Source organism: Notolabrus celidotus, chromosome 1 (assembly GCF_009762535.1).
Source record: "Notolabrus celidotus isolate fNotCel1 chromosome 1, fNotCel1.pri, whole genome shotgun sequence".
NCBI classification, from domain to species: Eukaryota; Metazoa; Chordata; class Actinopteri; order Labriformes; family Labridae; genus Notolabrus; species Notolabrus celidotus.
This window is the reverse complement of record NC_048272.1, coordinates 13,148,075-13,163,935: the sequence shown is the minus strand read 5'-3', so window position 1 is coordinate 13,163,935 and position 15,861 is coordinate 13,148,075. Positions and strand designations below refer to the sequence as shown.

At 37.8% G+C, this 15,861-nt stretch overlaps 1 protein-coding gene and 1 long non-coding RNA gene across 3 annotated transcripts; one reads left to right on the top strand and one right to left on the bottom strand.

The window, feature by feature from the left end:
• The first annotated feature begins 1,584 nt into the window (after window positions 1–1,584).
• LOC117817495 (inhibin beta B chain) lies at window positions 1,585–3,678 on the top strand. The gene is made up of 2 exons (XM_034690232.1): window positions 1,585–2,014; window positions 2,427–3,678. The coding sequence occupies exons 1-2, from the start codon at window positions 1,633–1,635 to the stop codon at window positions 3,206–3,208; spliced, it is 1,164 nt and encodes a 387-aa protein (XP_034546123.1). The 5' UTR covers window positions 1,585–1,632; the 3' UTR covers window positions 3,209–3,678.
• On the bottom strand, window positions 1,596–12,565 carry LOC117817504. 2 transcript variants are annotated; one of them, XR_004632158.1, is made up of 7 exons: window positions 12,297–12,565; window positions 11,552–11,697; window positions 10,967–11,052; window positions 3,018–3,192; window positions 2,772–2,895; window positions 2,467–2,623; window positions 1,596–1,848 (listed from the first exon to the last, which is right to left on the bottom strand). It is a non-coding gene; the product is annotated as an uncharacterized LOC117817504 (long non-coding RNA). The 2 variants fall into 2 exon arrangements; XR_004632159.1 differs by lacking the exon at window positions 2,772–2,895.
• Window positions 12,566–15,861: the final 3,296 nt, after the last annotated feature.

Genomic DNA, 15,861 nt, shown 5'->3' with positions numbered 1-15,861 from the left:
TGCATCCCCAGGTTTACCCATTCAACATTTAAAGTACAGTCTGCATGTCCACATCATTAAAGTTTTCCTATGGTTGCTTTCATGACTAACTCCTCACAAACTCATCCTATCAAATCACTACAACAATACATTCAGCCATGATGCATTCACTGTTGAAGATATCAGTGAGGACACTGTATGTCAAGGAATGAGAATCTGTCTAATGCAAAGTAACCCCTCACTCAGTTACAGTGCTACCTGTATGGTCTTTATTACTACATTTTCTGATACTGTATGATTCAGCTTCACTCTATTTTAGAGAGAAATATCATACCTATAATTCCATTCGTTGGACTAAGTTACTTTGCAAAGTCAGATTGCAATAGCAAGAACAACCAATAGAACCAATGGGCTGTGGTAAGACTTTACAAGGAGGGAGACTCACACATGAATTGGCTTGACCTCAATCAGCAACAATATAGTGTTAAGCGGGTAACGGAATCAGAAATCATGATCCAATAATAAAAGACAGCCTCACTGTTTTTAAATGAGCCGTTCTTCATGAGTTAATATTTTGTATTTGGTACTTCTATAGGTATATTCTGATGTCCACTAACTTTTAATTAAGCAAACTTTCTGATTCAGAGCATCCCCACACTGTTGTTCTTAATATCTTCAATCTGAATAAGAAATATAAGAGCAGATTATTTCTTCCATGACTATATATTTAGTTATGATGTCATTTCAGGAGATTCACGGTGCAAAAGCTTCATTGACACCCTTTAAAACCTGTGCTATCTTGTTGAACATCTTTGACTTCATCAAATCTATCAAATTTCATCAAGTCAAATCCCGTGTGTATCTACACTGACAAGACTTGTGCAGGCAAAAGTGAGAGAAAGTCATTCTTCCCCCTCCCTCTGACACATAGGTATTATTCAGCAGCATGGGATTTTGCCACTTTGCATTAACATGATGGAACGTGTTTTAAATACCACTCTACACTTCCCCCCTTTCCCCCCTCATAGCCTCGAGCAATTTTGCACGTTTTGAACTACAATACAATACAATCGCTCGGAGGGTATGAGCGGGCTGTAACTGGGTTAAAGGGCACTGAATTTCAACTTTGATCGACCAAAGTGACGACATGTTACGAATCCAGCTCAGTTGGCAAGGAGAGGACGGCGCAGCACAGGAGCTACTTGTTGTATTACACGTAGGTGTCTACTTTGTCAATAAAACCATCACATTCAGACTCGTTTATGTCAAGCAGTCTCTATGTGTTCACCAGAATTATCATTGAAATAAGTTCCATTCATTCCTCTTATTTTTTCAGTGGCTGTAAGTCAGAGCCAGGGTGCGAGCGCGTGTTTTGCGTGTGCGGTGTGAGTGCGCGTGTTGTGTGACAGACAGATGCTTGTAATTTCCTCGATGCGCTCATTGGTGCGTCCCTCCAACGTGTCACCCGTTTTGGTGGATTACCCCAGATATCTACAACCATCAGGAGGGTGAAACTCCACTCATTTCTCTTCTCTCACGGTGTCCAGCTGCTAGCGAGGAACTCTGACAGCAGCATTTGGAAAACTTGTGACTTCTAACAGAACAACTCAGGGGAAGACATTTGAAGACTTTTATTTGTTCTTTTTACGCACGATGAGAACAAAAATGCAGTTTACTACTTCAGAGGCTAGAATGACGCCGTCTTTTTCGGTCCCAGTTTTTCTCTTTTTGGCACCTTTTTTGTTGAAGGGTCTCTGCGTCAGTGGCTCCCCGGGCTGCGCGTCCTGTGGCTTGTCCTCGATGGAAAAAGACGCAGAGCAGAGGATGATGATCGAGATTGCCAAGCAGCAACTTCTGGACAAGTTGCACCTGAAAGAGAGACCAAATATCATTCAGACGGTGCCCCGGGTGGCGCTCCTAACTGCGCTGCGCAAACTACATTCGGGGCGCGTCAGACAGGACGGTACTCTTGAACTAGAAAACACTGTACCTACCAAAGATCAAGGCTATGAAATAGTGAGCTTTGCAGATTTAAGTAAGTTTTGTATTTTCCTTTTACACTGTAAAGCATTCTTTTCTCTCTTTGTGGTAACCACTTTAGCGCATTTTGTGTGCGTTTTACGCATGCCAGTGCGTAAATGAAAGCAAATTAGGTCAGGGGTTCTGTGTTCCTAAGTTACTAAAACCGGTTGTTGTTGTACTTTTCCATAACATCTTTTAAGAATTTTGTGTCATGGAAGCTTTCAGCATTTTTTCAGATGATTTTTTAGTATATTATGTGCATTATTACTCCTTTTATTGAGGGCAAACGTAACATTGTGATAAAGTAAATACTTTAAATATGTGGGGGAAGATTTACATGACATATGCTTGTGTGACATACTTGAAAGTCCCTGAAGTTCCATAATATTAACAGTCTCTGTTCTGTAATTGTCATTGATCTACAGATGACACAAAGAGCGGTGATGACGCCAGCCTCAGTCTTACCTTCCAGTTCCTGCAGGAACGTGGTCAGAGTATCCAAGTCCTCCAGTCTTCTCTGTGGATCTACGCCCGCTCCTCTGGGGACCCAAACCGAGACTCCCGCCTCCTTGCCCGAGTTTTCCTCACTGCAGAAGGTGGGGCATCCAGCTCTAACCGCACCCTAGTGATAGAGAAGATGTTGGAGGTTCAGGAGAGTAACTGGCACACCTTCCCCATCACCCGAACCCTGCAGGCCTTCCTGGACGGAGGCCAGCATCGGCTCCGGCTGGAGGTCAGCTGCGATGAGGATGGAAAGAACCTTTGCTCACTGGAAGGCTCAGCTGAAACAGCCAACCAGCCCTTCATGGTGGCTCAGGTGCGTCTCCGTGAAGATCACTCCAAGCACTCAATCAGGAAGCGCTCGCTGCGTTGTGGGGACGATGTCACCGTGTGCTGCAAGAGAGACTTCTATATCAAGTTCAAGGATATCCAGTGGCACGACTGGATCATTGCACCTGAAGGTTACCACATGAACTACTGTATGGGTCAGTGCCCTCAGCACCTGTCTGGCTCACCTGGTATAGCATCCTCATTCCATGCCACTGTCTTCAGCCAGCTGAAAGTCAACGGCATCAACACTGCTGCGTCTTCATGTTGTGTCCCTACTGAGCGTCGGCCTCTCTCCATGGTCTACTTCAACTCTCAGCACAGCATCGTCAAAACAGACGTCCCGGATATGATAGTGGAGTCCTGTGGATGCACATAAAGGACAGAGTCTGAAAGACGTGATATATTTAATGTTCATTTGTTTAAAACATCAGGAACTTTAAAGGACTGCTTTTGTATTGTGTAGCCAGACACATAGAAACAGTCATGAGTAGAAAAATGAAATCAAATAATTTTCTGGAACAATATTATTTCTGGGAAATAGTAGGTGGAGGTGTAAGGAAAATATTGTCATGGCACTCTGGCGTATTATAGGCAGTACATGCACAACTTGACAGGGGCCCTGAAAAATATTAGAGTTTGTGTTTGAGGAGGGGATTGGGCCCAGTGGTGTCATTTTTAATGGAGCCCAAAATCTCTGATGGCATATTATAAATTTAGAATTATATGAGTGCTTTGTTATATGCTGTATGTCAAGAGATACCATTGAGTGCCTAGAACGGGTGGTCTCACAAAAACCCAAAAGATTCTGGTGTAAAGCTTTTAGAGCAGTGGAAAGCTGAAGTTTTTTTTTGTTTTAATTTTGTTACATGTAAGTTATTTATTTTATATTCCACACTTGTTTCTGGGATTCAGTTTAGAGTAACACGTTTGATCTTTTCTCAGAAAATTAGGCAAACTGAAAGACTTTAAAATTTATACAATTGTAATAGTGTCCACATACAGTAAATGTACTCAAATAACTTAGCTTTAATCTTTTTTTTACAGGGCGTCTATATTTCATGGCTTATCAGCACCTTTTCTTAAAGCTGCCATTTTGAAGCAAGGCTGTAAAGAGTTCCTTGATTTAAAGTGTTCCTTCTTCTGTAACTCATAATGACAAAGTGCAACTTGGACAGTGAGTATTAATTCATTTTGGTCTAAATACAAAAGAAAAACACATTCAGTGTAGAGCTACTTATTTTTATATATATATGACCAAAGGAGTCTTTTTTTATGCGGACCTGTGACCCAATGTTTATATAGACATGTATTTCTATTCTGATCATTATTTTTTCAAATCACATTCAGGAAATATGTCCTTTTTATTTTTCAGACACTGTATGTAGCCTTTTTTTCTCATTGAACTGAAACAGTTTGAACAAGTAACAGCTGCTCTGAGTTCTGTCCCGCAGGTTGAAATATGCTTAATCAGCATCTCCACTGTAATATTTACCAATGTCGGCTACTCGGTTGGGTAATGATGGCTGTGACAGCATATGAACCTGAGGTCATTTCTCAGCAACGTGAGTAAACATTTAGCTATTGCCACAGTGTCAGGTAATGTGAAGGTCTGAGAGGCAGCTGGGTCACTGGGCATGTGTTGTTGCACGTTGGCATTTAAATCTGGTCAAAAGTTTTGAAAGTCTTCCGTTTTCTGGGATGTTGCAAAGTAAGAAGCTGCCAGATAAAGGCAATCTGGGGATCTTTTGGGTTGATTTGAAACCTACTTCTCACTTTTTGCGATATAAGTTCTTCTTCCAACTTCCTTTGGGGTATGTAGAGTGCTTTATGTGTTGGATACCGGAAGCCATACCTTAATAATGTGATGTTGTTGCAGTATTGTAGCAAAATGCAACACACAGTAAGACATGTAAATTTGCTCACAGCTTTGAAAAACTGTGACATTATTTTTTTAAATGTTTGTCGACACTTTCTTCCAGGGTTTGAAATTTGAAATAGGCAATATTGTCACAATACAAATTCAAGATTTAGATCTTGTCTCCTTACTGCAATTTTCACACCAACAGTGAAGCATCAAAGATGTTCTTTGTATTTTCCCCCTGTCCCATTTTAGCAAACTGTCGGAGAATCTGCAATTTACTGTTGTGACACAAAGCACACCTGCATGTGTAATCCTGTGAAACAGTTTCAATGTTAAATATTATTATGTATTATTTTCTTTTCTTAGCACCCGCTGTCCCAGGATTCAATGTGACATTGGGGTGCCATTGTAACATAACTCACTTAGCACTTTATCACTCTACTGTACTTACAACTCAGGTGACGATACAACAATTACAAAATGTTATCAGGCTTACAGAAAATAATCAATCTGTTTCTTTTCTTAAGCTCTAGATGTGTTTAGATGTGTGGTACTGTGTGCACGTTTGCAGAGCACACAGACAATGTGAGAATTTCTGTAGACTGTAACTGTTACTGGTGGAAATGCAGCCAGGATTCTGTGTCAATTTAAAGTTTCAATAACTGTCTTTATTTTTTATAAGATACATTCTATACATGATGAAATGTCAGATTGTGTCATAAAATGTGCTGAAATTTTATGATTACATTATATTTTTTAATAAATAAGTATTTTAATTCAACCTTGTTTCTGCCTTGATATTTTTTGAGACCTTACTTCTCTTCTATTTTAGCCACAGTGATAAGTGGCCCTGTATTGCAGCAGAGAAAATGATGGTAGTTATGACTTCAGATGATTTTATAAAAATAACATAAATTCCTTCATATTATTCTTTAACATTTTCTTTAGCAAGCAGTATGTTACAGCCAAGTGTACTAAGGACAAAGCACCGCTAAAGTTTAGGACAGTCCTGTAAAAGCAGTATTACAGTTTTAGCCTGCATGCAAAAAATGAGTCATGTTATCGGTCATGTTATCACACTGGCGATGTCTGTAAGGCAAAGTGTGTATTTGCTCGCACAAACAGTAGAAGTGGCTTTATGGACTGTCTGTGTTTGGTGTGCAAACAGATGTTGCATTCCCCTGGCATGCTGTCATCTTCGCATCATGCATCGGCATCTTTGATCGCCATCACAAAGCTGGGACAACGGTGTAGGAGTCAATGTCAGTTTTACCAAAATGAGAAGAATTATGTTGAATGTTCTCATTGGGAAAGAGTATGAACAATCGGATGGCACAGAGTGAGAGCCTACGTGATTTTTTTTTTGTGTTTTAATACAGTAGCACAAAACCTTGCATGATTATATGGGGAACCATGATTGTACTCTTGCATATAATATTTTCCTTCCATAAGATAATATTAAAATGTAAAATTACAGCAAATCAATGCACACAAACTCAGCCAAAATCCTTGACTTGCTCTGTCAATATAACAGAATGTCAAAAAGAAAAAAAGTGCCTTTGTACCCTTATGCTGCAGCCAACAGCAATTCTGATGTTACACTACCTAAAATGGACTGTAATCAATGTCTGAGGGTGGTTTGGCACTTCAAATGTTTTCAGATTTTGAAAATTGTTTGTATATATTTCCCTCCAAGTTAATGGTAAGCCAATATGCCAAGGTCATTGGTGATAACTCAGCCATTACGTGCTCAAATATGTGTGGCCTAATATCTCTCACTGTCGTTGATAGGCGCACAGCAAGGAGGAAATAATTTGAGTTTACTGCTGTTGTTGTGAATCTCATGATGCACAGCCTTTCACTGGTACAAAACTTGTTTTATTCTACATCATTTCATTTTATTGTATTTATCTTTTCTTATTTAATTCAATTTAATGTTATTTTTGTATTTCTTTTCTTATTTATTAAAAGAGAGCAAGCCACAACACCTCAGCTACAATATCTGCAGGCTGCTGTTGCAGACGTTTTTACAGATGGCAATAATCAGAGCCAAGTGTATATCAATAACCACACATCTTACATCTGACACAAACTCTACAAGAAAACACTCAACATCTAGACATGCTGATGTAGTGTTAACATGTCTGCGTCACATGATAAGTTCATATCAGCTGCAGTGATAATACCATAAAATGTCTGTTGCTTCATGTTTTGCATTTTCATCATGCCTGATGGGAATTATATCTGAAGAATCCCGACAAAGTGTATTTATCAGAAGTCTATTCACTCTTTACACACTAAAATTAGGTCAGCAGGTCTACTAAATTCCAGGAACTGGACAACCCCCTTCTGGAGTTACGTTAAATTGTACTTAAATGAATGGCTATATTTGCATTTTTGCTATTTTAATAAAACAAGAAAACTCCACTTGTAGTTAAGTAAGTATAAACATATTGTTTTTACAAATAAAGCAGTTGCCTTAAAATGCAACTAACAGAAAACTTTGTTGCTAAACTCTGTGAGAAACAGATCAATAAAGTACACCCTAAAGCTATGCCAAAACTCAAGGACAGTCTTCAAACTCAAGCCTGGGCATTAAATGTCTGATTTATCACAGTTTGGTTAAAAGTTCCTGTGTCCACAGAAGCACCAGTTTGGCCTAGCAGTTAAATGTGCGCTGCATGTACAGAGGCTACAACCCTCAAAGCAGGCGGCCTGGGTTTGATTCCAACCTGAGGCCCTTTGCACATCATTGCCCTCTCTCTTACAGTTACCAACTCTATCCACTGCCCTATATGAAAGACATGAATATAGGCATGAAAGCCCACAATTTAACTTTGAATTGCCAACAATATGTTGTGTTTTCACCATTGTAATGATAGCTGCTTTTATATTCTGAGTTGGCTTCAGTGACACTTAAACTGTGTACTAAGTAAAGCACAGATGAGCAGCAGAAAGTAAAGTGACCTGGACACAGTTGATTTGAGGATATATAACTGAGAAGGACACACTTAACTGGCAAATGGCTGTTACTTACAGAAGTTACTTTCAGACTGACTTTGGAATAAACCTTCAAGAACATACATGGAGAAGAAGTTTAGTCCTTAAAGAGAAAATGTGAAAAAGTTCAGTGAACTCAAACCAGTGGCATGGGCAACCTGGTTGGCCACCCTAGGTGCCACCCAAAAATCCTAAACTATGATTGGCCTTTTGCCTTGTCAGAAGAGGGATTTATGTTTGAATCAACTACAGTATGTGTGCTGTGTTTAACCATATTGCCAGTAGTTATTTTTGTATTCTAATGTAGCACATTGTCTTTTGTTTGCACTTTAAATTGTAAAAGATTGGCAAAGTTTTGGTAAAAAGGAGTTTTCTTGAAATTCTAAGTATTTTAAAACCTGACTTTGGAAAAACTGATATTATTGATGTAGACAGGGTAAATAAATGATATTCATATGAGTGTGTACACACACATTTTCCGTGCAACCCCTGCAGGTCCAGTGCCACCCTCATCAAAAAAGTCTGCACACGCCCCTGATTACACAACGAATGCCCAGGAAAAATGTTGATGATGTGACATAACATAGATAATATGTTTCCTATACATTTCCATGTTCCTGAATTGTATTTAAGTGGTGTCCATTTTTAAATTGTGGTATCCTTAAACTAAAATTTGAGCAGATTACATCATGACTATTAAGCTCTTCTATTAGGGCATTTGTGTAAATTTACAGTTTTGTGATTTAGACGGACTGAAGCTTAGACCAGGCTCTGCTCAACAGTCTTCTTTACTTTGGCTTTTACTGCAGTATGCAAATGTCGGGATAAAACACTGGATATCAGGTGTAGATCAAGAAATGATATGCCTATAAACATCTGTAAGTCTTACAACTCCAAATGTCCTAGCATGAATGATGAAATAATTTTTTAGAACCTGAGCCTAGCCACAGTTCAGTGTTAACATGAGACCAAGTGACAACTTCTCAACACCAGGAAGTAATAGCATTGGCCCCGCAAATGGAAAGTAGATCGCTGACCTACTCTGGGAAAAATAAAAGCCTACTGACTCACTGATACACTGACACGCTGACCCACAGACCCAGTGTTTGTTGTGTGCCATGAAACCCTAATCCCTCACTCCACTCACAATCCCGCAAATCCCCATGGGAGGTTTAAGGTGTCACTCAGACTTGTCCCCTGTGTCATGACAGGACAACCTGGGAAGAAACTACTTGCACTCTTTCTCCTTTCCCCTGCTAGTCCTCAGGTAATCCCTCTGCACTAATGTGTTGCTAGCGGTTCAGAACAGTGCACAAACATGAACAAGATTGAACATGATTATGTATTTTTATAGCATTTATCACAGGAGCAGGAACTGTGTTAGTAATATACTAAAAAATAGAAAAACTCTTGATAGGTGCGCCTGGTTGTGACTTCATAGGTACCATCAGACTCACTGGTGACTAAACCAAATAAAACACCACCCACAGATGACAAATACATCATTCAATTTAGCAGTCTGACATGTGGAATAGCCAGTTACGCTAACAGACATCCATGCTCTAAAGGATTACATGTTATATATAGCTAATGGGGCATTCCTAGAATGTTCATTTGGTAGTAGTGTCAAATATATGATACAAATTATGCTATTATTTAGATTGAACAATTATGCTTCATGACAAGATCATTTTTATGAGGGTGGTGTTACATATACTTTCGATGTGTCCTCAACTTAATGAGTCCAATTTCTTAATGTGTGGAATTAAACAAGCAAACATTCACATTTTCACCTTCTTATAGCTTCACAAAAAAGCCAATAATATACCCCATGAGCTACAGGTATCAATAAGGTGTCATAAATATACACTCCGTTTGCTAATCAGGCCTCTTTCATGTCTTGGGAACCTCGTCTTTAACACTGTCAACATTCTTGGTCCTGTGTACGAGGCACTCCAAATAACTTCTAAAGCCACAGGATGATCCTATTACGACAGACCCAGTTAACTGTTATGTCTCTCAGTGTTACATCAGAAGCGTCTCCTTACAGAACAACATCCGGCACTTTTAATGAGAACTCAGATAGAGCTTTGCTTTTCACAAGGTGCGCGCTTTGAAAGACGTCATTCAGTTGCAAGCCTTTGAGTTGTAAGCTGGAGGAATTTTTTTTTTAAACAGAAAAAATCTAAAATGAAAATAACATCACAATCTCTATTTTGCAGAATATTCACTGTATGTTTGCTAGACAGTAAAATAAGATTTGTAGCAAACAGAGAAACCTGACAGATTAAATCGTAGATCATTATATAAGGTACTCTACACTGACAAAAGAGATGTGGAGCTATTTACAATATAGACATTTTGATTTTATATTTTTGCAAAGCAATTTGAACTGTTAAAAGTTGTCATTTAAATACAATTTTATAATTTTCATGAAATACATTAAATCAATAGTAAACTGTTTTTTTTTAAAGTCTTATTTCACCTGTAAAATAACTTCAACATCTTATATTGATATACAGAAAGAACACTACACAGTTGAATTAAACTTTTTTATGATGTGATAGTTGTTAATAACAAGTTATTAATAACTGAAATAAATAAAAAATAATATTATATTGCTTTTTTCATTGAATGTATTTGATAGCTTGTCTTCTAAGGCCTACTGCAGTTGTTAATACATATGCTGGTAAACTGCCAATGTTTACAGACAGAGCTTACACTTTTTATCTGATTCAAACTTCCCTGTGTTTACCACTTGGTGGCGTTGTTTGTGATAAGCTTGAGGATCAGTTATTCAGTTTTACTACAGAGTGAAATCCCATCAAATCAACCCCTGCCTTCTTCTGATTGAGACGTGCACACTGAATGAAGTCAGCCTAAGGTATAACTAATACAAGAATTAAGAATATAAGGTTAAGAACACTAACCAATAATGTGGAGGTCCAAAGATTCTAAATATGTCATACTTGGATAGACATTTGTCTGAGGTGTCGCGAACAATAAACTTCCTCATCACAGACCCAGGACATTCATTCAGCAATGAGAAGGGTTCAAATATTAGGGTTCAATTTGGGGGTGAAGGGTTCAATATCCTGAATGAAAGCAGGTACAAGGACTTCTCGGTAAGCATAAGTCATACTTGATGCTTCAGTCACTTGTATCAACATATCAAGACATGCACTTTCTAAATGCCCAACAGGGCTATCATACAAAAATATTTTAATAGAAGTCTAGAGACAGGTTTATGGATTTGAAGCTATTAGAACTTACCAGGTAGTTTGGGTGTTTGACTGCAAAAGGACACCAACTTTCAAGAGATGATCCCACCCTGCAGATCATCTTTGGCACCTAAGGGTCTAATAAAGTGACATGACAACAGATACACTGCTGATGACAAGCTGTAAAAAACACGAGTTAGCAACAGATTTACAGCACAGCTTCCACAGGGAACGTGGCTGCCAAATGGAAACACAACAAGGAGAGCATGCTGGATCCAAAGATTATGGTGTACCTAATGACTTGACTGGAGTACCAATGGTTTGAAGACTTGTGAATAGAATATACTAGGTGCTTACTTTGGGCTAAAAGCCAGATCTTTTAAATGTAACAATAGCTTTTGGTAAAGAGCAATTTACAATTCATAGCAAAGATTCTGATCTATTAAATTAAGGCCAGAACAAGTAGTGTAGACATTTTTGCAGCTTCCTTGATTGTTTCCTGAGAGACAAGAACAACCAGTATAGAAGCATCTATGAATGAATCCCAGACATGTTTACCAAAGATTTTTTAAGCTTGTTCCCCACAAGTGACTACTGCAAGACCACTTCTTTGTGATATTTTGACAGAAGTACATACTTTATTTGAGCATCTCTCAAAGACCAAGGTGAGCATTGGCTTGTCTTTACACTGTGTAAACCCAGAATGATTGGTACAAGTGGATGGAACCTTGGACAAGTCCTTCTGAGACCTCCAACAAGATTGTCCTGTTTCAACTTGAGGATCTGCAACAGTCATAAAGAAAGACAACATAAATATATGTTTCAAATTACAGTTCATAAGTGTTTGACAATCTACATAACCCAGAGATGTGCCTGAATTGTCTCAAGGAAGCAGGCATGATTCGGGAAGGCAACACTTGCTCAAGCCTGATGCGAGTAGCAAGGAGTAGTCCTTTACAGCCAGAAATGACTCTTACCAACATCCACAGAGTCTTGTCAACTCTGGTACCAAAATCCACCATGTGTTTGTGCTGGCTAGGTGGAATTTTGTGCATTGTGCAACTTGCTGAACTGCATCAGTAAGATTTTTCAAATGACTTGGACAGCCATGCTATATGTGAAACTTAAACAAATGGCTACACGTGGGGCTGGTGTCAAACTTACACTGTTTCAGCTACTGACAGCTGTCCATTGTTTTTTGCAGTTGTGAAGACTACAAATGTACCAACTGACATTAAGCTAGTTTGACTGGATGTGGAGAACATGTTGTTGAAAGAACATGTTAATGATGAAATGGAAAGAGTTTGACGATACTGTTCCTACTCAATAATGAGGAGCAGGACAATCAAAAACCTGCAGAGATTGAACATTACCAACTTTACCAAATAGCAGCTGGACTCAAGTCGGAATAGTTGGACTCAGGGAGTCCGCAGCTTACAGGATTCTTTACTAGCTTCCCACTTTATTTTTTTGAAAACAGCAACAGGAACTGCTGTCAAGGGCTAAAGGGCTACAGTGCTGGACAAATTTCTTCTCTGGTGGCTCTTGGCGATCCATTCGACTACAAAAACGTTTTTAATCCTGAAATAAATTATTTGTTTGTGCATTGTTGGTGCCAATATAGCTATACTTTATAAAGCAGTAAGTTACCTTTTTTGGCCACTTGGGGGCAGCAGAACACAACTTTGAAATCTTTGCGGGTTTCTCTGTTTACCTCTGCAAAAAGTGTGAATTAACCATAGCTGTATCTATATAAAGATGCTGTTATTTATTCAGCCAGCCTCCCAACTTTTTTCTTCCGATGAAAATTATTATCACAAACTTAATTTTTTTATTTTTGATAGATTTTTGAGTGTGATAGGTTAGGTTTAAAAAGAAAAAAAAAAAAAAGCACTACGCAACCAGGTTAGCTAGCAGCACTGCTTTTATTATGATCTTTTAAAGGACCAGCATGCAGGAATTTTGGCCAACTGGCAGTGAGATTTCAAATTGCAATAAAAAGATCACAAGTTTTGTTATGCTCTCCTTACGAGCACGTTGGGGAGCCCACAGTGAAAACAAAAGTTACGATACATGCAATCAAGCTAAAAAAAAAGGGTTTTCCATACTAGGCTACTGCAGAAACATGGTTGTGCAATGAGGGGGGAACCATCGGGGTCGGAGGAAAGTGGAGCATTGGAAGTGCAAAAAAACAGCAGTTCCTACAGTATCCACTTGAGGCTGGCTGCCGTAGCCTGAAACTGATTTTGGTTTCCCAGGGAAAACGGAGTTGAATTTTCTATAACTGTCTGTTTAAGGAAATGACAACTTTCTGTCCTTTAATGTGATTTTCCCCAAATAGAGGCATACTTACAAGTTCTTCAGAATTCCTTTCAATAACCCCCCCCCCCCTCATAGAGATCGGTCCCTTAAGTTAATATTGTTGTCTATCAGATGCTTCTTTACACATCAAGCAGTTATGGAAGAATTGGGAATTTGGGGCCACAAGGTATTAATAAGTCCAAAGTTCACTGACTTTTAGCTCAGTGTTTGGTCCTCACCAGTCCCTAAATATCTGGCTCCACTTTGTAAACCAGCTAGTTGCTAAATGTGTCTGCCATTTGGGCTTTTTTTAGCTGCTGAAAAGGGCAGAATGCTGAAACCAACTTCAGTGCTGATAAAGGTGGTATGATTGAATAAAAGCATGTAAGTAAGATAGCAGCTCTGTCACTCAGATTTTGATATTGTCAGTAGAGGGAGCCAAAGTCAGATTTTTATATATTCTCAGTTGAGTTTTAAAATCAGTTAGGGTCTGATAAAAAGAAAAAACAATAGATAAATCTAACTATTTTAGAAATGAAACTCTACATATGGTTCCCGACCTAAAGGTAGATAGTAATGTTGTGGAATCTGTTCTTCTGACTTTGTCATTTTTCTAGCCTAGCATCTTGAAAAAAAGGTGGGGGCAGATGAAGTTTTTGAGAAAAGAACATGGCCTGCTGGATTTAAATAGTCAATGATCCAGCAGGAGCTTGCCATCAGCACAGCTCAGGGAATTAATGTCACAGAGTCCTTGCTGTTCCACCTTAACCCTCACTCAGGTCTTACCACACACAATTTCCTGTGGAGACCTAATTCTGTCAAGACTAAAGAGAATCCATCCAATCAGGTTTTTTGTTTTCCGGCAGCTGATGTGAAAGTCACTGATGTATTAACCAAGATGTGAAGTAAAGTTCAAAGCGTGGGCTGGTTAAGATAAAATTGTGTTGACTTGTATTTACAGTTTGATGTAATTATCAGCAAGAAATACAATAAGTGCACAAACATTTGTAACAGTAATTTTTATTCTGATCTTTGGAATTAAATACTGTTTGTAATGCACAATGTACATGTTCAGCTCCATTATAGACCTCACAACTATGGATTTATTATAAAGGAATTTTCTTAACTATTTGTAGTGTTGCATCCATTTAAATAAATCTGAATATATCTAGATATCTATTGAGATGGTGGACGTGTGTGCAAAAAAAATTACTTTATTATTGAACAGTACTTGCTAAGATGATGTGGAACATCATAATGTTTGTAAACACAAATAAACATGTGAAAAAATGACTGACAGGATGTTTGGAGATTTATTACAAAAAAATATAGGCAATAAAAAATTAATAAGAACATCAAACATCTGGTTAAAATACTTACATTTGTTCTTCTGTTTGTTATGGAGCCTCATTCTGCTGTTTTGAGGAAAAAAAACTCAAAGTTAGTCTCATGACATACAGTATATCTATGAAAAGTGTACAGTAGGTTTATATTCATATTTTATTCAAAACATTGTGAATGCATATATATATATATATATGCACATGCTGAATAGGTTTTTACACTGTATGTGTTACTTGAACAAATAACATAATCAAGAGTGATACACAGCTCTGTGAAGCTTAACACTGAATCTGGGACTGGGAAGTTTTCCTGCAGTTTTGGACTGTCCAGTTTTCAGGCCTGTGTTCTGCTGCCCTCTGCTGACTGGAAATCATACTACAGAGAAACATTGTGTTGAATAAACTGTAGATTCACAACATTAAACCTTTTTATTGTATTTCTGCTCAATCAAAGCATTATGTCATTAAATGTATACTGCATATTATAGTATAGTATATCTATGCATTCTAAAACTTTTTTCACATTTTAGCCAAACAAAAATTTAAAACAATTGCAGTACACAAAATATCTGCAGTCACATTTACATGCATTCTCCTGATATTATACAAATGTGTATTGAGTTGAAAAAAGTAAATTAGAAGAAAATTCTGGCAAAGATAATGTTACATGCGTGGCTGTACATTATTCAAGGCAGCTTTCATACATTTATGTCATGAAATGATGTTGCCTTATAAACAATATAGTCTCCTAGCTTTAACTATACTCAGCTATGTTGTTATAGTTCTTTACCAAATATAGCTTTTGGTACAATTACCCAAAAATTGAAACCAAAACCGAAAATTTTCAAAATACATAAAAAAAAAAAGAAAAAAACCCCAAAACTTTTCTTTCTTTTCTGGACACCATAAAGCATTTTGATTTATCCTATTTACTAAAGTTTAGTTTGGAATTATTATTATTACATGTTAATAGAGGAAAATCTACAACTTGACAACTTGATAAGTAAGTTCCATTATAATTTAATTTGATGATTTTTGGTTTTAATGGTTTTTGTGTGGATGTATTGTAAACTTTGAATTTGTGTTCCTGTAAAAGTAGATTTTTTTCTTTGGTCTGCTGAATCTCTAAACTGATCCACTTTACCTTCATAGGTAGTAATAAAGAAACTTTTAACCTTTACCCTTGAACCTTACTCAGCTGAATTCAAATTTAAATTGACTTACAGTCAGATGTGCCTAATCCATTCAAACAGTGCTGTGGATTACCATGACTCGTGACTGAAGTGTGCAGATCTACTGTCAG